Source organism: Microtus oregoni, unplaced genomic scaffold (genome assembly GCF_018167655.1).
Source record: "Microtus oregoni isolate MIOR12 unplaced genomic scaffold, Mior012 000040F_ref0000088, whole genome shotgun sequence".
NCBI classification, from domain to species: Eukaryota; Metazoa; Chordata; class Mammalia; order Rodentia; family Cricetidae; genus Microtus; species Microtus oregoni.
In genome coordinates, this window is record NW_024543207.1 from 13,256,714 (window position 1) to 13,283,839 (window position 27,126).

The 27,126-nt window shown below is 46.0% G+C and overlaps 1 protein-coding gene across 2 annotated transcripts in view; it reads right to left on the reverse strand.

Moving 5' to 3' along the window:
* Window positions 1-12,853, reverse strand: part of Trio (trio Rho guanine nucleotide exchange factor) — a 286,543-nt gene extending 273,690 nt beyond the window's left edge. The window contains exon 1 of one of the 2 annotated variants that reach the window (XM_041632132.1): window positions 12,257-12,852. In XM_041632132.1, the coding sequence (XP_041488066.1) occupies window positions 12,257-12,413 (157 nt within the window). In that variant the 5' untranslated portion in view covers window positions 12,414-12,852. Of the gene's footprint in view, window positions 1-12,256 lie in introns of both variants that reach the window. The other variant, XM_041632133.1, reaches the window with a different exon arrangement.
* Window positions 12,854-27,126: the final 14,273 nt, after the last annotated feature.

Below are 27,126 nucleotides of genomic sequence, written 5' to 3' on the forward strand. Positions count from 1 at the left end.
GCTTAATAAAACGCTGATTGGCCACTATCCAGGCAGGAAGTATAGGTGGGACAACCAGACTAGGAGAATTCTGGGAAGAGGAAAGGCAGAGATGCAGTCGTCATCCAGAAGCAGAGGAAACAAGATAAGAATACCTTATTGAGAAACAGTACCAAGCCAGGTAGCTAAACATAGATAAGAATTATGGGTTAATTTAAGTTGTAAGAGGTAGTTAGTAATAAGCCTGAGTAATAATAGGCCAAATAGTTTATAATTAATTAGTATAAGCCTCTGTATATTTCTTTGGGACTGAACAGCTGTGGGACAGGGTGGGACAGAAACTTCCATCTGCAGTGTTGCAAAGAACAAAAGTCTTGGGGTTTCACTTCTTTCAGGAACCACACCCAGAAGAAATTTCAAAGCGTCACAAAATCCTGTCTTCTTCCTGAGATGTCTGCTTTCATGTCAAAGCACACTATGGCACGTCGACTGTACAGAGGAGTTCACCTAAACTCCACAGCACGGACAATGATAATTCTTGACACAGAACTGCCTTTCTGCAAATTAATGGTATCTGTTTTGGAATCTAACCAAATACTCCACACCTTGCCCCCCACATGCTAAGTGAGGAAAAGTGCCTCTAATGTGTGGTGCATAAGCTTCCTTGGGAAAGCAAGGCCTGTGATCTGCTATCATGCTAACACCACTCTACACAGGAAGGAACACAGCCAAAAGCTACCTCTGTCAACTACGGTCAGTTTCACCCTACCTAGCCATGCCCTTTCCTACCCAAAAAGACAACTCACCCGGTCTGAGACCATTAGTAAGAAGGAAATTCAATTCTTTTCATTGAAACTTATTTAAAAAAAATTAATCTAAGGTCTACAAAATTTTTAAATATACCACCAGATTGTAAGCAGAGGTCAGATCAGGTCATAATCTCCTGTCAAATAGTGATTTCCACCCCCCACCCCTGCTCCCATCCATGAACAACAAAAAGGGGTCAGTAGAAAGCTCCCTAACAGGGATCAGGTCACAAGACAATGGCCAGAGAAGCGGGCATGGCAGTAAAGTGCTGCTCTCCCTGAGGACTCTGGTCCACCTTCCCTAGGAGACCTCTTCACTCGGTAACCTCAAGTCTGTCCCAGCAGGCTGTGGAAAGAGCCCTGTGTGCTCTATGTCCACCTGCATGCAACCAAGTTACCATTGCCTTCCTCGAAGGGGGTCACAGAAAACACCCCAAAACTGAAGACATCCAGGCCCCTTTTCTTTCATTTGTTTGTAATTTCAGTATTATAAAATTCACCTCACTTAAAAAATATAATTCAGTGGTTTTCCTATTTACACTGCTATGAAAAGATGACCATTCTCTAATACAATCCATTGCTATCACCCCTCAAAAGCCTTTCCCAGGAACACCTGGCCTGCTAGCAATCATCCCACCCTCAGTCACGACCTTCTACACTACAACTTGACTAACATCATTCTTAAAGTGTTTAGAACCCACCATCCTTTTCTGACAAAATGTTTTGGTCATACAAAGGACTTTAGGAGGTACAGCGGCCAAATTTCCCAGAATTCAATTTAACAAGAATATTTATAGAAAGCGCAGAATGCAATATATGAAATTAAGCCTATCTCCCCAAATCAAAGATCAAAATTCCACATCATGATTTCATGCAAAAAAAAATAATAAATAAACAAACAGAAGAGCCTGGAACACAAAAAAAAATCTCACCCACCATTTTATGACTTCTAGAACTAAGTGCATATATGTGCGCACACATGCACAGTTCACACTCGCATCCTTCCCAGAAACCACACACTGAGCCAGAAGCATCACTGCATTATGTACCACAGCTGGTCTCTGGAAAAGGCAGCCAGCACCACATCTTTAAACCATGACTCCTGACTTCAAGAGGCAGAGTGCACTGCAGGCCTGAGACCGTTCTCACTCCAGCTCCCACGCAGACACCTCGCCAGGTACTCTTACCAATCTAACACCTTCTTAGTTCTCCTTTAGTTCTTCTCTCCAGCAAGTACAGGACAACGAGATGAAGACAATAAACTTTCCCCCACAATACCTGTCATTTTAATAAACCATATCTATTTGAAGTTAATCTCTCTTTTCTTCTTGGTGACTCCCTATTTCCAACTCCCTGAGCATAACAGAAAAGCAAGCTGCGGATGGTGTCTGGCAGCCTTTGGGGAGCTGAAGATCATGGCTTCATCTGCTGACCAGAACTGCTGATCAACATTTTCAACTTGAAGATTTGTACACTGCCTTGCAGAGGCGAGCATTTTGCCATTGTTTCCTGCACATGAGGTAAGAGAAGCCAGACACCTCCCCCATCAAAGCAGAGCAAAAAAACATGGAACCAGGAACACGCAGCCCCCTATGTATGAGCCAGATGTCTGAGTCCAACCCAGGGTTTTTCTTACAGTTAGGTGCAGAAAGAGCCCTGAGTATGAATGTAACTGTGTAATTACGTTAAGTGTGTGTTTGGTTTTGCAGTATTTATACACACACTCATGAGCTCAGTTCACTGAGAGGTTCTACAGGCAATGAGCACACTTAGTGCCCACTCTGCTAAAATGAATCAGTAATGGCTGACATCAGGGCTGGGCAAGGGAAAAACAAGATGATCCTTGAACTATTTATTGTGCCACGAAGTGAGAAAGAACTAAAAATAAAATAAAATGATGGAGATAGGTCACAAAAGATAAGGGAGTCAGCCCGAAGCCACTGTTCAAATTGCAGACAATTTGAGCAGCAAACAAGATAACGACAGCAGGGCCAAAACTAACATGATGCACAGAACGCAGTTCATGAGGACACACTTAGCAACACGCATTAAGTTAAGCAGAAGGAGAATCTCTTCTTTATGGTGGAAAAACAATAACAAAGAATGATAGATACTGTTAGAAAAAAATCACCATTTGGCAAACCAAGTAACAAGTAATTCAGACAAAATTTACAAGAGATGCCACAACTAACCAATGGAAATAAAGGAAAGACAGAGGGTTTTGCACAGCTTCAAATTATCTCCCCACAAAACACTAAGTAATTACAAAGGGAACGAGACCTGGAGTCACCACCTGAACCAAGTGATGAAAGTGCCACTACCACACTGGAATAGCTAGATGCAGTGGGGCAGCTGGGTGGCAATGATGCAGCTGGATGCAGGGGACAAACTGAATGGCAGTGAGGCAGCTGGATGCAGAGGAGAAGCTAGGTGCAGTGAAGCAGCGGGAAGGCAGTGAGGCAGCTGGAGGGAGAGGAGAAGCTAGGTGCAGTGAGGGAGCTGGATGGCAGTGGGGTAGTTGGATGCAAGAAACAAGCTGGATGCAGTGGAGCATCTGGATGCAATGAGGAAGTTTGATGGTGGGGGAAGCTGGACGCAGTAAAACAACTGGATGCAGTGAGGCAGCTGGATGCAGGGGCAGCTAAGTGAAGCAGGGAAGCTGGATGCGTAGGATTGCTCATGTTGTTATGAGAAACCCTCCATGGCCAGAATCTAATGAGGACTCATACATGCCAAACTAACAGACAGTCATCAGTACAAATATTCAATAACATCCAGGTAACAGAAGAAAAACTAAGGAGACGTTCTCACTGATGGCATCTAAGGAATTATAAAAACTAAATGTAATATGTGGTCTTAAAATCATGGATCATCTTTTTTACTTCTTAATTGTTAATATGGCATTTCTGGAACAAATAGAATTTTACTAAGTTGGTAAATCTATTTGATGTTATTGTACTCAGAAAGTACAGTGCTATGGGCCTGTAATCCCAGCCCGGCAGGCCAAAGCAAGAAAATCACAAGTTCAAGGCCTACCCAGGTTACAAAAAAACAAAACAAAAAAAAAGTGATAATTTCCTGATCTTCGTCATTACGTCAGGGCATTTTCTTGTTCTTAGAAACACACACAGAACCATTTAGAGCAGTGGTCCTCAACCTTCCTAATGTTGTGACCCTTTAATACAGTTCCTCATGTTATGGTGACCCCAACCACTTCATAACTGTAATTTCACTACTGTTACGGATTGTAATGTATATATCTGATACGTGAAATACCTGCTACCACACAGGTTGAAAACCACTGATTTAGAGGCAATGGGCATCATCCCATCTGCCACTTACTCTCAAGTAGTTCAAAACCAAAACAATATGTCAATGATGTATCTAAATCCACACAGAGACAGACAAGGCAAACAGAGTGCAATGGTAACAGGAAATCAGAGTAAAGTTCTTTTTTGCTGAGCACCAGATCTGACTTCTCAAAACTGTTTCTTCCCTTTCCAAGTAACTGTAACTTTAAATGTAATTACCAGTGCAAACAGAGCCAACCTGAATCGGCAAAAGTAACAGAGTTGCTACAACTCAACTACACTGATGCAGACCTACCCTTTGTTACCTTTGCTACTGTGAAATAAAAGACTGGGGGCTGGAGAGATGGCTCAGTTGTTAACAGCACTGACTGCCCTTCCAGAGGTCGAGGTCCTGAGTTCAATTCCCAGCAGCCACAATGTGGCTCACAACCATCCATAAGGAGATCTGGTGCCCTCTTTTGGTCTGGCCTATAGATATATACATATCTATATGTATATATACATATAGATATATACATGCAGTCAGAACACTGTATACATAATAAATAAGCCTTAAAAATAAAAGAAATAAAGAACTTAATATAATAATGGGTCAAAAGTAACCCACAATTTCACACTAACCAGCCACCCTTTTAATTCTGGAAACTGTCACATACTAAGAAGTAAAACTGAATTTTTTTTTTTGAAAATCCCATAAGGATCATGCTGTCTATCAACTATGAGGAGACCAAATGAGGTGGGTTGATGAAAATGAGCCTTACAGATACAAGAGCCCAAAACAAATGCCTAAGAAATGTCTCACTAAAGAGGAGGGAGAAATCAAGCTCCTCCGTACCACTGTCTCTCAACAGAGTCTGCTTGCACATGACAAACAGCAAAGGAAGAGTGGAGACAACGCAATAGCTTCCTAGACAAAGCCAGGACACCAGCGGTCACTCCGAAAGAAGCTCCTAGGCCTCTGTCCTCCTCACACCCGCTTGCTCTTTTCCTAAGTTAGACAGGAAGTCTTAAGACTCATTATGATGTTTTACATGATGATGGCCAAAGGAACATCCCTGGCTAGCTCACCCTGCCCTTCCCATCCTGCCAACACTGCATTTACAGCCACAGACACTTCCCAGCACTTAGATCCAGTCCAGACCGTCAAAGACATGGGATCAACACTTCAATCAAGATTTCCCTGTAGTCTGCAACAGATGTGAGCCGAATAAAGCAACTTGGCCATCACACCTCACTTGGATATCTGCGGCTACTTGTAATATTTGTGTTAAAGTAGTATCTGTTGTCATCCGGAAAGAAAAGAGAAACAGACACTAAATTATAAAGTCCAAACCAACACAAGGAAAATGCTTGCTGTATCCTGGAATCTTTCACTCAACTTTTATTTGGATCTACACTGCTAAATTATAGCTCTGACCATCAAGACCCAAGGATCTATGTATTTAAATTTTAAAATGGCAATCCAGACTCTGCAGTGAGGTCATTTTACTCTCTCCCTCTGTTAGGAAAATAAAGGGGACAGGTGCCTTCCTAAGAGTGAAATGGGGCAGGTCAGGCACCCTCGGAAGAAGCTGACAGACTCATCCATGATCAAAACCGCACCACATGCTGAAGAGGAGATTCTAGTTTCAAAGAAAAAAGGTACAAGAGACATCTTACATAGGACCAGACGAATCACAGTATTAAGTGGCCGGTGGAAGAGAAATACTAACAGACTACCAGCTTTCCCTGGAGAGCACACCCACACAACTAATTAAAACAGTAAGTAAATAAATAAGTAAATAAATTGAAAGGTATTATGGGGTCAGTGTAAGAAAAGGAAGTAGAACAAAATAAAAAATGAAAACCAACAACAACAAAAAAAGTACCAAAAACTCTTATCTAAAAATTTCAGAGATTATCCTTTACACGTGAGCTGAACGTGGAAATTACATTTGCAAGTTCAGGAACAGTTGTTTATTTCATGGTTACAGGTCTTCTGTGAAGCACATATGGAGGACATGTTAGCAATTCACTTACTCCTCAGAATGAGAAATGGGTAGCTGCAAAGTCAGAAAGCCCAGAGATGCTCTGCAGACAGTAAGATGGGACAGCCATCCCCAGAAACCCTGCTTCAATGCCAAGAGTGCCAAGGCTCTGCAGACCATGCTGTGGGTGCGCCTCTCCTTGTCGTACAGCAGCAAAGACCCCCCAGAAAGGGAAAACTTAGAGCGGCAGGAATGGCAGCTATTAGTCATAGACATGTGGGTAGTCATCTACACATCGAGTGTGTTTATGAACAAAATGCACTCCGTAGCACATGGCCATCAGACTAAACACTCCACAGGGCGAAGTCTCAGGACAGACAACTCAAGAGGTCATCCTCCTGCAGCAGTTCCGCTCACTACAACCCCTAGTGAGCCTCTCTCACCAGCTCCTCACCCTGCGACACGCGAACAAACTTTCCCAAGTGGGCGGGAAGTTCCTTATTCCGATCTTAAAGGGCTTCCTTACATGGATAGGGACTAGAAAAGAGGAAATTAAGATCAAAACACATCCATGAAGAAAATTAAATGTTTCTACTATTGGTTAAAAATTCAAACTGAAACTGGGCAGTGGTGCCACACGCCTTTAATCCTAGCACTTTGGAGGCAAAGGCAGGTGGATGTCTGTGAGTTCGAGGCCAGGCTGGTCAGAGTGAGTTTCAGGACAGCCAGGGCTACACAGAAAAAACCCTGTCTCTAAAAAAAATAAAATAAAAATAAATAAATAAATAAAAACCTGAATATTTACATACTGACCATAAGTGTTAAAAACGAGGTTTCCCATAAACAAAAAAGTCGGCCCATGAGCCCTAAAAGCATCACAACAGAGCTGTGTTGGAGATACTGGTCTCTATAAGCAGGTAGTAAAGTAGATAGGATTTGGTTATAACAAGGTTTCTCGGGGGTGGGGTGGGGTGATCAGGAAGACTCAGGGACAGAGGCAGAGGAAAGAGACACACACCAAGGCCAGCAGAGTCTTCCCCCACACCCTTAGGCTCCTTTTATCAATTCAGAGCTGCAAGCATGGACTGTCTACCTCAGAGGATCCGGCTGAAAAGTAAAGCAGCCAGCTCCCCAGTGGTCCCGGAGAAGTTTCCCATCAATAGGTTCAATCCTGCGCTGCTGTTCTGGCCAACAGCCCCTCCTGGCCGCTGCGCCCCATCAGATTAAATAAAAAGGGAGAAGATACATAGCACGCCTGTGCTCCAGGCAGATCACTCAATCACCCGTCAGTTCACCAAGTGTGTGGGCCAGAGGACAGAGACGCAGGAACAAGGGAAAGGACGCCCAAGCAGAAAGCACCTTCCACTGGTGTGGAACTGCTACCCAGGTGCTTTCTTCACTGTCAACCCAGGACCCATGTGGCGGTCCTGTCAAGACAATGCAGTTAAGGTCATAAAGACCAGTCCACGGCAGAACCGACGAGGGACGAGGGAGGTCACCACTGCTGCTTTTTATAGTGTAACAGAGCTCACTTCTATCAACATAAGTGATTTTTTTTTCTAAGTAAGTGTGGCTATTGATTAAGAATTTGACTTTTCTCTGGAATTCTGCCAAGAATACGAGATTAACATTTTATTTTCTCAGTGCAGGAGTAAAGAGTAGGCAAAATAAATATTAAGTTGATAACTTCAAACATTACCTCTGACTTTCCATTAGGAACAAATTCCAAATCCATCATAACATTTAAAAAGGTTTTTAAAGCTGGGTAGTGGCGGGACATGCCTTTAATTCCAATAATAAGAAGGCAGAGGCAGGTGGAGCTCTATGAGTTAGAGACCAGCCTGTGCTATAGAGCTAGTTCCCAAACAGACAAGGCAACACAGAAAAACCCTGTCTTCAGGGGGGCGGGGGTAGTTCTTAAAAAAAAAAAAACTATCTTAATTGCATTTTTAATCATACCTTTAAGAATCATAATTAAACCACATTTCACTTTGAACACCACCACTGACTTCATTTAAAAATCTTGGTGAAAAGTTAAAAGGGTTAAAATAGCTTCCGCTAAATCTTCCTTCCCTTGAATCTTAGTTAAATTGATGAGGGGGAAAACCCAGTGCCCCACCTCAACAAGATTGCTCGAGCTCACGATGTCTCCAATGGAAAGCTGCTTTCAGTGGTGACTTTACTGTTTTCATGTTATTTCTCGAAAGTCACTTCTGGATTGATGGATTTACCTATTCATCTCAGATTCCTCAGTGTCCTCTAAAGCAGCTCAGCAACGCCACTAGGAAGAGGAGGCCAACACTCTCTAGCACTTTTTTCAGCTTTCCTTTTCAGAATTTGGAGGGTAGCAAGGCCCTACTTCAGAACACAATTGCTGTTCTAGAACTTAATGGAGCACAGCTTTCCAGCTCCAGAACACAACTTAACTGGTACTAAGAGCCTATGAAGAAAAGCCTGCTCGTACTCCAAAGGAAAGCATCATATCAAAGCATATAAAAGCATGCACGCTGCTCCCTCACAAAGTGACACACTCAATTCTCTTCATGTAGTCCTAGGGAAGAGAAGGGCTGAAGAGAGACATCCAGAATAAGACTTAGAAAGAAACAAACCCAGCGTGATGACTTCAGAATAACCACAAACCTTTGTTCTCCACACATTCATTTAACGCCAACCAAAGCATGCCAGGCAGGTTAAAAATAATGCATTTATGTAAGTCCCCCTCACCCCCCATACACACACTCCACCAAGGTTAAATACGGAGCTCTGAAAAAATGATTTATTGCCACAAGGACAGGGACCCAAAATAGATTGGCAATAAAAGTGATTGGTCCCAGGGGCACTGAGAACTAATGTAAGCAACATCCTGGCCATGACAGGCATCCGGGAAGAACACTAGAGTCATAGCTTAACCCTGATTCCACCTGTACCCAGTTCCACACTGGGAGAAAGCCACACGACCTCCCTGTGAGTCGGATTCCTCATCTGTAAAATGCAAACGCTGGTCCAGCTCAATTCTTCAGTAGCTCTGTTTTAGTTTGTTTTTTTTTTATTGGGGGGGGGGAGTTTTCCTTTTCTGTTTCAGCGTTCCACTCTGAACAAAGAAAGGTGATGTCCAAATTCCACTAACATATGAAAAACAAAACAAAAACCTGCTAGCTGCCCACTCAACCCACTTTAGCACTGACTGGCCTGCCAGTAAATGCCAAGCCTCAGGATGGCTGATCAGGATTACCTAAATGCATAGGGACTTTTCTTTAATAAAGCGTGGAGAAGACAACAAAATAGCAGCATAGGAGGAGAGACCTGAAGTGGGATGGACGCTCGATGACTACCGCCCTGAGAGTCAAAGAAAAGTGAAAAACAGCGTGTAGGTACCAACAGCTGTGCAGGAGCTACAAACGTTCACAGGGAAGGGGAGTAGTCCTCAAGGGCTAGCTCCCCCACCCTCCGAGTCCCCAGCACCCACCTTCAACTCTTGGCAGGTGGCAGCATCGCAGCTGGAACACCTCCCACCTCCACTGATGGGGAGGAGGGGGAATGACATCGTAGCCCATTCTATTTTCGAGCTGCTCTGTTAAGCTGATACCGTTTTCTTTCATCTAACCACAGGTACCAGTTTCAGTCTATGGCTACAAAAATAAAGCAAGAAGGACCAAATAGAAAGGGGGCCAAACAACCAGAGCTGCAGGCCTGAGAAGGTGAAGGCAAGCAATAGAAAACCTTTGTCTCCTCCGAAGTGTTGGCAAGCTCAGGGCCAAGAACCCTGAAGGTTCACACCCTACCTGTCCTCCCCAGCCAATGGGAACATATTTTCCCATCTTAAAGACAATACAGATGGATTAGCAACTCATTCTCCTCCACGTTCCTACAATCAAATCTGTCCTGGGGGTTCCTTGCCATTAACTGCTCTATTTCACGAGGCCCCGGCCAACGCCATCTTTACAACCATGGTTGGTGCCCATGCCAAACTTATCAGCCCCCTTTGCATCCTGTACTAGACACCATTGGCCTAGATGCCAACCACTAAGCTGGCAACCACTAAGCTTTGGAACAGGTATCCAAAGTTCTGGGGGGGGGGGAGGGTGAGAAATAACTTCTAAAAGGGGTGCACACTACACCTGAGAGGGGACAGGTCTTCTGAGGCCAATCCAAAAACCTACCCTGGTTCCTGACCATGAATCAATTAACGAAAAAAATCAATTTGTCTAGTCACGTTGGAGGGTGAAATAAAAGAATACAGAAGTGGCATTACCTGAACCGGAACTCTAAACTGAACAGGCAACCCATGACTACAAAACAAAAAAAATAAATAAATAAATAAAAATAAGAGCAGGGAACAGAGTGACAAGAGGCACTCAAGGCCAGCATGTCTTTGGGGAATCTTGGGAACAAACCATTCCTCAACGGTTCATAAAAGATAAGAAAGTTCAGTCTCACCAGCACCAAGTAAATAAATAAATAAATAAATAAATGATAAAAATCCCATCTCAGGGCACAAGACCTTCTCTAAGATCAAGATGCTGAATTTTGTCAGTCTGTTATTCTGTGACAGATGATAGAAAAATGAAAAATGATAGCTTCTGGGCATGGAGGAAGCACGGCTTAGTTCTGCTCTACCCAGCCAGCAGAATACCAAAAAATAAAAATTAAAAAAAAAATTCAAGAACTCTTAAAGTTTTCATTTGAGGGAGTTGGTGTTTTTCTAAACCTCTGCTTTTTGCAAGGACCTCACAGGAGATGGAGTACTGGGGAGTATATTAAACACAAGCTGACACCACAGAGACGGAATGTGTCACTTCTAGTCATAACCAATCGGTTAAGACGAATCAAAAATAACCTTGCCAGACAAAGATCAAAAAGACAGAACTAAACCAGGTATCCAAAGGCTCTGCTAACTTCTGCCTCGCCCAAGGCTGGTCGCTTCTATTGCTAGCTTCCCGTGACCCGGATTGCCGTCCTGATCTCACCCAATTTGGGAGCTGACTTTGAAAGAAGCCACGAAGAGCCTGAGCCGTCAGCCTCCGGCGCTCACCCCGGTGCAGGCCGCTCACCAGGCCCCGAGGCTCTCCCAGCAGTTCTCCGGGAGGCCAGCGAACCGCCGCCCCGCGCCCTCCCCGGTCCGCCTGCCTCTCCGGGACCGGACCTGGGCCTCTCTCTCTGGCTCTCCAGCGCGGAGTCTGCATCCTCACTCCCGAGCCTAGCCCGCCAGGGACGGTTCTCCGAGATGCAGGCCCCCGGGTCGCCGCCGCTGCCCTCAGCCGCCTCCGGGACGCACAAGCAGAGCGGACTGCACGCGGGGACGAGGGACGCGCGGACGCGAGCCCGGCTCGCGCGGGATCTGGGCCGGGCCGGGCCAGGAGGAGGCGCCGTCACCGGGGTCCCCGGGACGCCCCGTCACGCCCCCTGAGCCGCACACCCGAGCCCCTCCCGCCCGCCTACCCGCCCGCCGGGCTCCGCGCTAGCCTCCTCCTTCGCCAACCCCGGCTCGCCAGAGCGGACCCCCAAACACCCAGCACTGCCTCCAGGTCCACGCCACCCACGCAATGCCCACGAGCCCCGGCTCCGCACCTCTCCCCAAGGCCACCACGGTCCCAGATATCCTTCCCCGGGCCTCCCCCAGAGACAATGGCTCGACCCCGCCGTCCCGACTACTGCTTCAGCTTGGCCACCGTCCTGGGTCCCTTCGCTGAGGTGCGATGGCTGCCCCGTTTCACAGAACCGTACGCCAAGGCTAGCTGATGGGCTAGAGCCCCGAACCAAGATTACTCGCAGATAATGGGGTCGGGGATCCAGCTACCAGCGGCCCGGAGACCAACACAAGGCACAGCCCGCTGTCCCCGGCCCCGGTGAGCTCGTCCTCCGGGACACCGGCCTCCGCCCACGCCGTCCCCGCCGCCGCCTCCTCGGCCCTCCAGCGAGAGACAAAGAGCCGGCGCCCCAACCCGCGGGGCCGTGGCCACTGCAGCGGGAGGGCGAGGGGTGTCTACCCTGGCACAAGGGACGAGCACCGGGGAAGCGAGCGAAGGCGCCCGGAACAAGCCGCAGCACACGGGCGGCGTGGCCAACCTGACACGCCGGCGTGGATCGCCAAGCCCCGCTGCGGAGACAGGGACGAGAGCGCGCAAGGCTGTACCGGGCCGGAGAGCGGGGCGCGCCGGGCCGGCCGAGCGCTCGGGGCAGCCGCGGGACTCACCGGATCGGAAGAAGGCCGCGATGTCGGCCAGGTCCTTGGCGGCCTCCTCGGCGCCCTCACCGGCGCCGCCCCCGCAGCCGGAGCCCGCCGCGCTGGCCGCCGCCGCGGGGCCGGAGGACGCGGCCGGGGCGGTGGCACCGCCGCTGCTGCCGCTCATGGCTTCGGCGGCGGCCGCGCCCGCCTCGGGCCCCGCGCCCCTAGCTCCGCGCACCCAGCTGCCTGCGCCTGGCCTGGCGGCACCGAGCACCCAGCTGCCCGCGCCCGGCGCGCGGACGCACAGTCCCGGGGCGGCGGGCGGCGGCGGCTCGGCCCGAAGAGCGCGCCCACATAGACGAGGACACCGCCCGGGAGCCGCGAGCCTGGCGCGGGGCGGACGCGCGGAGCCACGGCCTCAGCGTGGCCTGCCGGGGCGCGAGCAACGGCGCGGACACGCGAGGGCGGGGGCCGGGGCCGGCGGAGCTCCGCTATCACGGGCACCGGCGGCAGCAGCGAGCCTCCATCTTGCTTTCCAATGGGGAAGGAAGGAGGGGGAGGGAGAAATCACGGCTGAGGGAGCCCCGGTGAAAGGAAAGGGAGAGCAGGGAAAGGAGAGGAAGGAAAAAGAGGGGCTTCGGCAATTTCCGGAGAGCTTCGTTAGGGGCCGGAGCGTGGGCTCGGTTGGTGGGCGGGGCCTGTTGTGGGCGGGACTATGGAGGGGCGGGGCCGCTCCTGGGAGCCCGGAGGGCGGAATGGAGTGGCTGCTGGAACGTGGAGCGGGCTAGGTCTCCTCCTCCCGGGCAGCTTCCAAGCCTGGGAGGAGCAGGAACAAGTGTGACCGACCCACACTGGCCTTCCAGGCCCGGCACTGCGCCCCCTGCCAGGACTCTCACGCCTACACGGCAAGCGATCCTAGCGCTGGAGCGGTTTCATTATTATTTATGTCACCCGCGGGGCCGGGTGACCAGGGCACAGGGCTGGTGTGACCCTCGCAGGCGCAGCGCTGACACGGGCCGGTAGAATGGGCTCGATAATTGTTGAATGAGCAGAGAGGCAATGAAAACAGATTATCTGACTGTGGTCTACCGTCTCCTTGCACACACACACACACACACACACACACACACACGGGACTTGCGGGGAATCCTCATCTCCCAAGTGTGCTGGGTCCTCAGGCTACCCAGATGTATAGCGAAGATGATGGAGGCAGGGGGGTGACCAGAGAAGGAAAGAGATCTTTAAAAAATGCACGTCGAGTGAGCTGTGTGAAATAGTCAAATTCTGCTTTATGTCAAGCCTGCAAGACGAAATGGGTGCCAGATAATTAAAGATCAAATACTGGAGAAAACAGATAAACAAATTCCTTCAAACTACACCACTACCTATATTTAACAAATGAACTAGTGGATAGTGGTCACCAGGACTTTCTCCCCTGGGAGTCTCAGACAAGCCAGGGGAATAGACTCTAGTGCTCAGTTTCCTTCAAGACGAGGGTTGAAGACATCCATAGGAACTCGTGTTTGTCTTACTACAGATGTGTGTAAAGACCTACAGCTGTGTGTATATAGCCAGGATAGTACATGTGCCTTCTTGTTCTGTCAATTGTCTGGGCCTGGAGACATTTTCATAACATCCACACACCAATCATTAGATTCCCCTCCTCTCTCTCTCTCTCTCTCTCTCTCTCTCTCTCTCTCTCTGTGTGTGTGTGTGTGTGTGTGTGTGTGTGTGTGTGTGTGTTCTTATCTGTTGGGACATGTGTCTATGTTCATGTAGATGCAAGAGTTTGCAACCAAGGTCTAACTCAACCAATCACTCCTCACCTTATTTTTGGAGACAGGTTCTCTCACTGAATCTGGAACTCCTTAACTGCTGACCAGCAATACCCAAGGACCTTCCTATCTCTGCCTCCCCATTACTCAAACTACTGCACTCAGCCTTTTACTGGGGTACTAGGATCTGAATTCAGGTCTTCAAGCTTGCAGAGCAAGTTCTTTACTACAGACAGAGACATTTCTGCAGCCCTAAAATCTTGTTTTTAATACAATACTTTTCTCCAATCAAAAGAACTAGGGGGTCCTTGGGAAAATGGCTGATTCTGGTCGTGGTGCAGGAGATATTTAACATGATCCCAACGCATCCTATTGCGCTAGAAGGTAAGGAAGTGGCTTCCCAAGAAAAAAAGACATCAAGGATAAAGACTGCCCCAGAGATACAGGAAACAATTGAAAAGCTGCTAGTGGCCAGAACTACAACAATTTAAGTAAGAAGATACAGCACTAGTTGGTTATTAGAACAAGATAAATATTTTTTAGTCTATACTGATGTAAACAAGCAAATGGAGTGTAATAAACAAATTCCCAATGTAAAAGAATTACAAGTAATTTCTGTGGAGGCTCTGCCCTGAATGAGATGGAACGGAACTCCCCTCTCCTGAAATACAAGCTGCACATAGTACTTTCCTTCCAAAGAGAACAAAACTGGTGATCTACTTCCAGCAGAGGAACTGCAACGCTGCACTAGTCTGGTGATTGAAATGAACATAAGGAGCAATAGTGGCCCTGACAGTGTGTACCAGCTATGATAAGACTGCCATGGTCTTCATTCCCAAATCTCCTAACCCCAGATGAATAAACAACATCCTTTGAGTGAGGCCCTTCCTACAAACTACCTCACCAGCACTCTCTTAAACGTTCGAGGTCATCAAAAGTCAAAAAAGGCTAATCAGCAGTCATAGCTGTGAGGATCCTAAGGCAGAATTAGAACTCAGTGTCGTGTCGCTGTTTGCTACTGTTGCTGTTTTGTTCTGTGACAAGTTTTCACTAAGTCACCCAAGCTAGCCTTGAACTCTCCACTCTCCTGCCTCAGCCTCCCAAGTACTAGGAGCGTAACTACTGAGAATACAGTTGTGTGCCACCATATTCGGCTCAGTGTGGTGGTCTTGGTGGAACGTGAGACATTTCTATGGTTAAGACTGAGTAAATCTGAAAAGCATGTTAGTCAATAACAGCAAACCGACAGTGCACGAGAAACGGGGAGGTTCTGGATCTGGGTTGCTTGCAAACTCTCTCCACACCTTTTTAGTAAGTGTCAACCTCATCTACCATTTTAAAAAGTATGTTTAAAGCTTATTTTTAACCAGATGAGCAATCTCTTACAGTACAAGCCAGCAGGTCCACACCACATGGACCTTTAGTTCAAGTGTGTTGACATCGTTTCTCTAATTTTTCTTTTGGTTAATTCCTATCTGTAACATCTTTCCCTCCCTTACATGGCCAAGTTCCCAGAGGCTTTCAGAGAAACAGAGAGAGTGTACCTGGTCCTTGGACATCACGAACCATGCTGGGATGTCTATTCCTTTACCTGGACACCCTGCCCAGATTTTGAGCATTGCATTCCTGAGGTCCATCCTTATTGTTACACCTCACCCATCCATGGGAACCCAGATCAGTTGGCAGCCATGAGGAAAGCCTCAGCTGCTCACTGGGTTGCTCAGTCCCAGCCCAATCCCAGAAAAAGACAGCCACAGTCTTCTCTTAGGCCCTTAAGACTTCCTGAGCACAGGCTTGCTCAGGCGCCCACTTTAAGATTTAATGCTACCCATCTCTACCCCTCAAACCCAATTGAAGAATATTTTTTTAAATTTGGGAGGGGCAGAGGGGGTAGAGATGGGTAGCATTAAATCTTCATCTTGAATTCCTGTCCCATCGTTCTTCCTTTCTTATCTGTTGGCTTCGGTATAACCTTTCTATTCTTCAAGAGACTTGGCTTTTAGTACCCAACAAGCTTTTCTTTCCAAGTCTCTCTGCCAGGGATTCCAAGAGTGTCTGTCTTAAAACTCAGAGCCAAGTGCCAGTACTTGTCTTTCCACCCCTCCCATGGCAACCCCACGTTTGACTAGTAAGTACACTGTCACTTCTCTTCTGACAAAATAAAAGAGTGGAGGAAAGTTTAAGATTCGAAAAAAGGAAAACTGGATGAGAGGGACAAATTAGATGGCCTCATGCAACCCCAGGCAGGTTGGCAGCATGTCGGTGGTGAGCCCAGGAAGTAACACCTGGGAAGGGTAACTCGTGTTGGAAAGATCCTGAGTGGAGCAAATTCAGGGTCCTGGGAGATGGCAGAGCAGTAACTGCTGCTCAGGACATTGGGGTTGGAGTGGACAGGGAATGTCTGGAACGCATTTGGCAAGACAAGATCTATACACTAGGGAGCAAAATTCTAGCCAATTCTTCTGTCTCAGGTACTCAGTCCAAGAACGGAATAAGAGAACATTTTGGTTGGGTATGGGACACATGCAGGCTCTCCCTGACATCTGAGCGTGTGCAGGGAGTTCTAAACAGGGTTTCACGACAGCTGTTGTTGATCCTACTCAACCTCCAAAATCCGGCTCCAATTTCATCCTCTCTCATGAAGCTCCTACATAACTCAAGTTGATCTCTCCCTTCTCTGAATTGCACATCAGTTATCCGGGCATTTAATCATGTGCCACGTTCGATTACTTACGAGTTTTGTGTTCAGTGCCTTGCCTAGGAGATGATGCAGTCCTTCGCGATTAGCACACAGGTACCAGTGTGCTTCTTGTGTACCTGGAGCTATCTGAAGTTCAAAGGACATGCAACAAAATGCAAAACACCGCTGTGGTAGACAGTGCCAATTGTCTACTCGATACCACTCTCCTTGGTCGACATGAAGCCCCACTAAAGATGTGCAGTTCCCAACTCTGGTGTTCATGTAACGTGGTGCTGACCCCCAGGAAATACAGACAAAAGAGTAGATTTAGCATCCATTTGCTCCTTGTCTTCTATAATCAGCTTTGGAAACACCAGCGTACTGGTGAAGGTAAAGCAGCCACAGTGGGACTCAGACAGAGTGTGTTAAGGGTGGATGAGAGGGCACCTCTGGACTGCTTGTAACATAAGAAATAAAGACCCTGGGGCCTGAGAGATGGCTCAGTCGTTACGAGCACTGTCTGCTCTATCAAAGGTCCTGGGTTCAATGCCCAGCACCCACATAGCAGCTCACACCCATCTGTGACACCAGTTCCAGTGCTTCTGACACCCTCACATGGACATACATGCAGACTAAACACAATGAACATAAATAGAGGATAGATAGATAGATGGATGGATGGATGGATGGATGGATAGATAGATAGGTAGATAGATAAAATAAAAATATTGAAAAGAAAAAGCAAATGAAAACTCTGACCTGGTTGAGTGTCTTATATATCAGGTGTTGAAGTGTATGCCTTCTGTTACCTATTAGACCAGCCATAGTTCATGTGCACACACATGTGTATTAGGGCATGTACACATGTGTAGGAAGTCCAGAAGTCAATGTTGGTTCTATCTATCTATCTATCTATCTATCTATCTATCTATCATTATCCACTTCATTTTGGTACACAGTCTCTCACTGAACCTGGAGATCATTGCTGCCCATGTCCAGTTCCGCAGTGCTGGGATTAGAGGTATTAACCACTATGTGGGTGGCTTCTTACTCAGGTGCTGAAGGTCTGAACTCAAGTTTGTGCAGCAAGCGTTACTGACTAAGCCATCTCCTCCAATCCCCAGACACAGTCTTTTATTGATGCTTCCCAGTTTCTTTTCCAGCAAAGGAGCCCTTAAAATAAAGGTGAGTGAAGAAACAGGAGATAGTTACTGCGTTGAGAGTCTGGGAGGGGACCCCAAGGAGCCACCACATGACGAACAGGACTTTGACGTTGGTGGAGATTTTATTTTACATAAAGGTGAATTCTTTTCATTCATCTGTATTTATTTTAGTATAAATATTATGTCTTAAATTGTTTTCTAGTTGATAAGGGTTGAACTGTACGTCTCCCACTCTCAAAAAGACGTACTGAACCCATAATCCCCAATACCTTAAAAGGTAACTTTATTTGGGAATAAGGACATGGCAGACATAATTGTCCAAGACTGCAGTCATGCTAATGCATTTTATAAGATGGCCTGGTGAGGAGAGGAATGAAGAATGCCTTGCATGAGTTGCGATGATGCATCTCAGCTGAAGGCTATTGGCAAATCTCCAAATCAATGAAAAGGCAAGGAAGGGTTTTCCTCGTGGGTTCAGACAGATCATGACTCTGCCCCAAATGTGATTCAAACTTGTGGACTAAAGAAGGCTGAAGTCTCTGGAAGCCTGAGGTGATAAACATCTATTGTTAAAGTTTTTTGGTTGTTAGTACTTTACAGTCATGGCGGTCCCAGAAAATCAGTGCAAAAGCTAGTACACGTGTCTAGTATTTGGGGGGCAGTGATTCTGTAATTCTAGGAATAGAGTCATCTTGTGGGTAATCTTTGTTGGATGCCTTAAAAACAAGAATCCAGAGGAATAAGGGAATTAGATGAGTGAAAACTTATTATGAAAACGTCTACATGGTGACTTCACCTTTGGTCACAGTTTGGAACCTGTATTCTTCTGCTCCCCGCTACTATAACCAAATACCTGTGGTTGGCTACTTTGTAAGGAAAAGAGGTTTGCTTTGCCCACAGTTTTGAAGGCCTAAAATCTGGATTGAGTAGTTCCTTTAGTTTGGCCTCTGGTGAGGCACCCCGGTTGTCATATCAAGGTAGATGTATAAGACAAAGTCAGATAGACAGAGAGACAGAGAGACTACCCCATTCTCTTATGATAACCCTCTTTGAAGATCTAACCAGGGTCCCATGAGAACTACACTCATTTACACATCCAAATTCTATCCAAACTGTAGAACCATGGCTACAAACCTTAACTCTGAGGTACAGACACCAGAGGTCTCTAGATTTGCCTGGCTCATCAAGGGTGTGAGCCTAGAAAGTGAGTACAGGATTAGGTCACTTTCTAGTGACCGACAGTTTTGCCCTGTGATGTGTAGGCCTGTGTAGACTGGTGGCTCTCCAGTTGGTGCTGAACCAGATTAAGAAACATATGGGAGAAGAAGGCCCCACCCCCAGGGCCACGGCCTCTCCATCTGCTAGGGTCATGTCAAGTCAGCTCAGCAGTACTTCCAGATGAACCTGGGATCTTAGACGTCTCTGATTGGGAGTGACCATAAAACTACAAAGCTGGAAAGTCCCAAACTAGAGCCCAGCCTGCACTGTCCTGCACCTCTTTTCATAAGTTTGGAGCCCCAAGAATCACTGGATCGGCACTCGAGATTGGTTGATAAGCACTTTGCATACGAGTTTTCTTCCCAGTATTTGAAATAACTCCTAATATACAAATCCAGCAGACAAGTCTAGAAGAGGGAGTTAGGAGGAATGACACTGAGGAGGGGAGGTAGACAGGGGAAAATAGGAGGCAGATGATGAGACTGGTGACGAGGTATACAGAAAGATAGATGGATGTCTAGTGTGGTTAGTGTCAATTATCAAGTTGACGAGATCTAGAGTCATCTGGGATACAAGCCTCTGGACACGGCCATGGCAGGTTTGAACACATGTGTTCATTATTCTGTTGCTGGGCTGTGGTTACAATGTAACCCACTGCCTACCGTTCCTGTTGCTCTGACTTTCTTACCTTGATGGACTATAACTTCCAACTGTGACCCAAAATAATCCTTAATGTATGTGATGTTGCTTTTGTCAGTGCATTTTATCACAACTACAGGCAAAATCACTAAGATAGCAATGTGCGTGTGTGTACGTTTATGCACCCATGCCTCTGCCTGCCTGCATTCAGATTGGTCACTTATGGAAGTCTTGGTCTGGTAGCAGAGAAAAACCAGAAATACTAGAATCAAAAGATGAGAATAGATTTGGCTCTGAAATGAGCTCAGCCTTGGAGGTAGCTCAGTTTTGTTATTACTATTATATAAATGAGACAGGTATTAGAAGCGGCGTTATTTGTATTTGCCACCTCATCTTGGAACCGATCAATGTTCCAGCAGCTAGGAACTGCTGACTTCCACTTCCCTACCTGTAATTTAAAGAATTCCAAATTGATAATATTTTTCCATCTACATTTGCAGAATCTGAAATTGTACCCAGCAAAATCCATTCACTCCATACCAATGTTTGGTCTTCAAGATTTCTCAGCAGGGGCGAAACACTCCCAGGAGTTCTTAGATCTTAAGCCTTTGTCTCTCTATCTCTCCTAGATAAGACTGGTGGGGTAGCAGAACATCAGCTCACACTAAGACGGGATAAAGGACGACAAAGAGCAACAAAAATCTCCAGAAGAGCATCTGCGTTTCTTTTGTGCGGGGCAGGCCTCGCTACTTCTGTCCAGAGTAGAATCTGAGAAATGTCCACTCGGGGTCATCTGTAAGGGTGATGCTGAGCTATCTATGTTAGGCCACTGACTACCCACTGAATCAGCACAGTACCTGTTGCATGGGGGAAAGCGTATATAAAGACTGTATGTCCAGTTGGGGCCATTCCAGAAGACTTGACCTGCTCCCACAGCAAACTATCTCTCAGTCCCGACTTCATAGTCTGCTAGAGTGAACGAAATAAGCCAAATCCCTTGCCTCCCAGACTCCCTTCCACTGGAGGTCGTGTGCCGCAGATAAACAAGTAAACCTCATTATGGAAGAACGGTACATGCAGCAAAGGGAAAAGGTGGAAGTTCAGGAGGTAGGACAGAGAGATACATCCAATGTAATACTACAACACAGGGATCAGAGAGTAAGAAAATGAAATGGAGAAGGTCCGGGGAAAGAGGACCTAAGGGGAAAAGCAAAGGTCCCAAAGTGAAATCCCAAAGGAGAACTGGCATAGTCATTGTGGCTAGGTAGGTGACGTCTGCAGCACAAAGGAAGCTCTGGGAGTAGGATCATGAGTTCAAAACCAGCCTGGGCATTGAGAGCCTGTTTCAAAGAGAGAGAGAAAGAACAAGATGAAGAGATCTGGGAGACTTATACCAGTGGTCAGTAGGGACATGAAAGGATGCTGAAGGTAACAGCCACAAGGGAAACGCAAACCAAACCACAGTGATCTACCGTTCTATATTCACTAGAGTGGTAAACATAAGAAGACAGTAATAAGTGGCAAGGATATAGAGGAAGTAGAACCCGTGTTTGTTACTGGCAGTAATGTAAAACAGCGCAGCCACTTCAGAAAACATTTTGAAAACTCATCCGACGGTTAAACATAGAGTTGCCATATGAGCTGGCAGTGATGGATATGTACTCAAGAGAAAGGAAGTGTATGTCCACATAAAAGCCTGTATGCAGATATCCACAGCCATGCGATTCACAGGAGCCTGTATGCAGATATCCACAGCCATGTGACTCACAAAAGCCTGCATGCAGATATCCATGCTGTGCAATTCACAGTGGTCAAAAAGTGGAAAGGCTCCCAATGCTATGAAATGAGTGACTAAAGAGCTGTCATTCCACATGATGGGAGATTATCTGTCCATTAAAAGGAAGTACCAACACTTTCTGCACAGGTGCAAGCCAAGACGACATTCTACTAAGAAAGAAACCAGAAGCAAAGGACAAAGACCGCATGGTTCCATTTACAGGAAATGTCTAGAAAAGGTGAACCAGGGACAGCCTGGTCAGAAATGAGCAGTGCTTGTATTTGCCATACAAGATTCCTCCCAATAGACAGCACACACCAAGTGCCACGAGAATCAGGGGTGTGAACATGAGCTTCACCATCCTCGAGTGCATCCCTCATAGGGCCAGCTGGCATCTGCGATGGCAGGTGTTGTCTTTGACTGGCTGTGATATATGCCGCTATCCTCTACCAGCCAGCCAGGGACTAGAGATCTTTCGCCTGTTTTCCTACAGGAGATGCATGTGCCAATTGTTTCCGTCAAGCTCTGGAGTTTTGTGTAGAGAATGCAGCTGGCGATGACAGTTTGTCTTCAATCAAATCCCAAAGAAGAAGTTGAAAAATAACAAGAGAAGAAGCAGAAAACCAGAGCAATAGAAAATTCCCAGAGACTGTGGAGTGTGAGGTTGGTAATGTGACTTCTAAAACTGCTCATGGTACAATTACTGGAGACAGTTGTTTGGAAGTAATCACCAACCTTGCGAAAGAGAGAACCAGGAGAGTCAATGTCCCACCTTCCCTGATCCTGCTGTGCATTGTCTACACCCAGCCAGGAGCCAAGAGGAAAAGGAGACTGTGGATGTTCCTATAGGCCAGTTTCATGAGAACAGAACAGAGCAGAAAATAGAGAGCAGATCTGCTGGGCCAAAGCAGAACATCGAGTTTTGTCATGTACTATGACAGCATTTGGAAGTCATGCGTTGGTCAAGGGCAACCAACAGCTCTATAAGCTATTGTACATTGTACAGGAAATGCTAAGTGAGCAGACCCAGTAGGAAAGATAAGTCCAGTCACTGAATAAGACAGTTATGATTGCAAAGGGAAGAATATATGTTCATGTGAGCAGAAAGAGCCAAGGGATTCAGAGAACAGAGAAACCCTTTCTGCAGTGGGTGATGAGGGAAGAGTTCCTAGATCAGAATTTCATTTGCTGCTGGTCATAAGCCAAGGCTCAAAATGCAAAGAGTAGATACAATATGATCTTTTAGACAAAGGAGATGGACTCTGTGCTCAGAATAAATGGAAACTGGCCATATGTGCATTGACATCTGGTACCATCCTTTTCTGGCTGGCCTGGACCTTACTCTATAGATTTGGATGGTCTTAAACTCACAGAGATCCACCTGCCTCTGCTTCCTGGGTGCTGGAATAATGGCATCTTTTGAATTTGACAGTTTAAGTCATATCATTTCATTGACTCTTGAGAGTCTGGAAGGGACTTGGGAAATGTTAGGACTGTCCATAAGGTTGGAGAGGTTTTAAATATCAGTTATTACCAAAAGACCAGCTATTGGGCAGCACCATGAAGGGGACATGGTATCTTAGTTAGAGTCTCCATTGTTGTGAAGAGACACCATGATTGCAGCAACTCTTATAAAGTAAAATATTTAATTGAGGTGGCACCTTACAGTTTTGGAGTCCATTATCATCATGATGGGGAGTAGGGAGGCATGCAGACATGGTGCTGGAGCAGGGGCTGCTACATGGTGATATGTAGGCAACCGGAAGTAGACTGTCTCACAGGACATGGCTTGAGCGTATATAAGATCTCAAAGCCTGCCTCCACAGCAATTTACTCCCTCTGATAAGGCCATGCCTCCTAATAGTGCCACTCCTTGTGAGATTATGGGGGGGGGGCAATGACATTCAAAGGACCACACATGGTTAGTTCAAAATCTTTCTATTTGTTTTTTCTTTCTGTTTTTCGAGACTAGGGTTTCTCTGTATAGCCCTGGCTGTCCTGGATCTTGCTCTGTAGATCAGACTGGCCTCAAGCTGAGAGATCTATCTGCTTCTGCTTCCTGAGTGCTGGGATTAAAGGTGTGCAGCATCATGCCCAGCAAAACCTATCAAACATCTTGAAGAGTAGGTGGGATTGAGAAGAACTGAGAGTAGATGAGGCAAGGAACTCCCATGACAAAGTCAGAGGCAGATAAGCCAGGGAAGAAATGCACGCAGGACTGTGTCAGACAATGCTGAGAAAGACAAATTGGGGCAAAGTCGCAGCAGGTCTTCACTGCCAGGTCAGCAGCTCCAGAGAATCATCCTGGAAGAAGGATGTTCTGCCTGAGAGTCGAGCGGCGCATCAACATATTGGAAATGTTGAGGAGGACATTGAGCTAGCTGATGTGTGCAGGGTGAACTGAAGAAGGAACTGACGATCCAGGATAGAATGAGAGAGCTGTCTTGGCCTTCTAGATCAGAGCTTTCACGTGATGCCCAGACTAGACTTACTGGTTCTTGAGTATATTAGTGCAGTCCAATGGGGGCATAGACAGGCCCAGAATGAATTTTCTCCACCCTTGACATGTCCTGTGCACTGAATAAATAATGTTGTTTTTTTTGTGTGTGCCACAATATGACATGGTTGTGAAACACTTATGAATGAGTGATTAGGCCAATAACAGTAGCTACATGAGGAGAGAATATGCACAGTAAGAAATAAAAGCCAGCACTTGACTGCTCCAACAGGAGACCATACCCATCCACATGGTCATTTAATAGCTAGAAGAAAGATTTGAAGCTCAGAGATACCAGGGTGAGTAATAGGGTGTCAGCTAGAAACCCACGTTTTAAAAGGAGAAATCATTGAAGACAATTGAGCAAGCCAACTTTCAGAGTTCAGGAAAAGCTCATAACGTATGGCCCAGGACCCTGGGAGTGAGTCAAATGTAGCTTTGGATTCATGCGAATGGCATCTTTCAGATTGCATTACATTTCAATCACATATTGCAGTCTATGTATGTAGGAGATGTCACCTCTGCCTCCTTTGCCTCCTTTTGTTCCAAGGCACAGAGACTTCCCTAAGAAGAGACTCAGGTAGGTACCTCCCACGTGCACAATAAAGCTCCACTCATTCTCCAATCAGCTCTTCCTAATCGTGCAGACACAAGAAAAGCAGCCGCCATCTGAAATATATCCTGGTGATTTTGGCCCGTGTGATAAGATTGACATTTGAAGCTGTTAAAACCGTTTCTCATTCTAATCCATTCATTCTGTTCATCCTAAACCTCGCATTGGCAGCATCTTCGTGAGCACTGTTGTTTTGCCTTTCTTTCTCGCTCCCTTTCACCGGTGTTATGGAATTGGTACCCCTTGTATTTCTTCTTTTCAGAAAGGGTGGAAACGCTAAGGCTACAGTGCTAGTAACATGAGTCTGTGTTAAACTACAGAGAAGCCTCAATCTGGAATACTAAAAACTACCCTAGACAGAATATGTCCAAATCATGTTGCCCTGGAAGCCTACAGGAATAATGTAGATTTTTATATTATGCACAAGCTGCATTTGAAGATACTGGCCTTATGTTACTTAATTTCCCTATAATAAATAAAAGCCCATGTGTTCACTGTTTTAGACTTTGGTAGTAGGAAAGTTTATCTCTGCTGACAGATGGCTCTGCTTCCTCTCCTGAGCTAATGCAAACTGTGTAGCTCACGGTGTTTCTTTTTATACCTTGGAAGTCAACATGCTCAGAATTAAGTGGTGTGCTTATTTGCATCGGTTTTACAATAAATTCTCCTTTGTGTTGAGGCTTTCATTCTTTTAAATTTGTTCTTTTAAGTTTTTACTTCTCTCTTTACTCTGAGTTTGTATGAGTTTTTTCCTAGAAAATGTTGGCGGGTAGAGGATGGGATGGGATGGATGGATACATGAATAAATGGATGACTGTGTGATAGATGAACTGTACGACAGATCATACATACAGATATGATAGGTGGATGGATGGGAAGATCATGTGATGGATGTGGATGAATGGATGGATGATTGTGTGATATATGGATGGATGAATGATTGTATTATGATGGGTGGATGATTGTGTTATGACGGATGGATGGATGGATGGATGGATGATTATGTGGATGAATGGATGGATGGATGGATGGACGGATGGATGGGTGGATTAACCATGTGATGGTTAATCCTCATTGTCAGTTTGACTGGATTTAGAATCATCTCTCTGACACACCACTAAGTGTGTCTATGAGATTATGTCCAGAGAAGTTTCAATGATAAGAGAAGACCTACTCTAAACGCAGCACCATCCCATGGGGTAGCCCCACTCTGGGGGCTTAGGTCCCAAAAAGAGGAGAGTGCATTAATGCATGAACACCAACACTCACTTCTTGCCGCACAAGCAGCCAGATCATATTCAGGTGGGCATGTCCTCTTTGTTGTGACAGGCTCTTTCCCCCCAAACTGTGAACCAAAATGAACCTTCCTCAAGTTGCTTTTGTCTGGTATTTTATCATAGCAATAATAAAAGTAACAAATCCATATGGCTCTGTGAGAGACAGATGAATGGGTATAAACACGTTAGCTTCAATTGTTAGCAAAATTCATCTTCTTGTTGATATTCCTTTATGCTATAATTCCAAGTTAGCTAAAGTATTTTTATAGATATAGGAAGTTTAGTGGGGCATGGTGCCACACATCTTTAACTCCAACACTCAGGAGATAAAGGCAATAGGACATCTCTGACTTAGTGGCCAACCTGGGTCTACATAGCAAGTTCCACGCTAGCCAAAGCTATAATGAGACCTTGTCTCAACAAAATATATTTAGGAAGCTTACCATTAGTTTACTTATTTTTCAAATGAGAATGACTTCATTTCCAACGTCATACAGTGTTCTGAGGTTTAATTTGATAACACACATGATTGTTGAATATGGTCTACCTAGGACAGGAAAAGTTCAACGAGTGCTGGCTCTTACAATCACTCAATGGTGTAAGCCTTCTTTCATCTACTCTAATAGGTTCTTCTCCGGGTACTCATCACTTTATGTAGGGACCTTTGACTCTGTCTTAGAATTAAGAATTTTAGAGTTGAAAGTATTAGCTAATTAGCTAGAGTGATTCTGATGATCAGGGGGTGAGGATAATGGCCTGTTAGTAGAGACTTCTTCAAGCACCTCTGGAACTAGAATTTACCGTAAGGGAGATGAGCTTCCATCAGGACTCAAACTAGGCAAAGAGCTGAGAATAGAGAAGACAAATGAGCTTCATGAGGTCCAACTTCCTGGATGCAAAGACCGAGATGACCATAAATGAAAACAGAAGTTGCTGGTCACTAAATCTGCTGCATATTAGAAGTCAAACACATGTAACTGTGAAATACTTTTGTGGAGGAGGAGCCAGCACCCTCATTCTTTTGCAGTCCACAGCTAACATAAGCCTTCCAATGGCTTGAACTAGTAACTCAAGGCTAGTTTCTGGAGGGAGCAGAGAAGCCGGTGGGAGTTCTGAGCAGAAAAAGGCGTGCTTATTAGCAGGAGGGGCAAACACCTGGGAGCCCCCTGGAATTTCTCCAAATACTTTGGGGCCAAGGGCTAATTTGCAAGGATTTAGAATTCTGCATTGTAGTAGTGAGTTAGCTAGCCAGTAAACA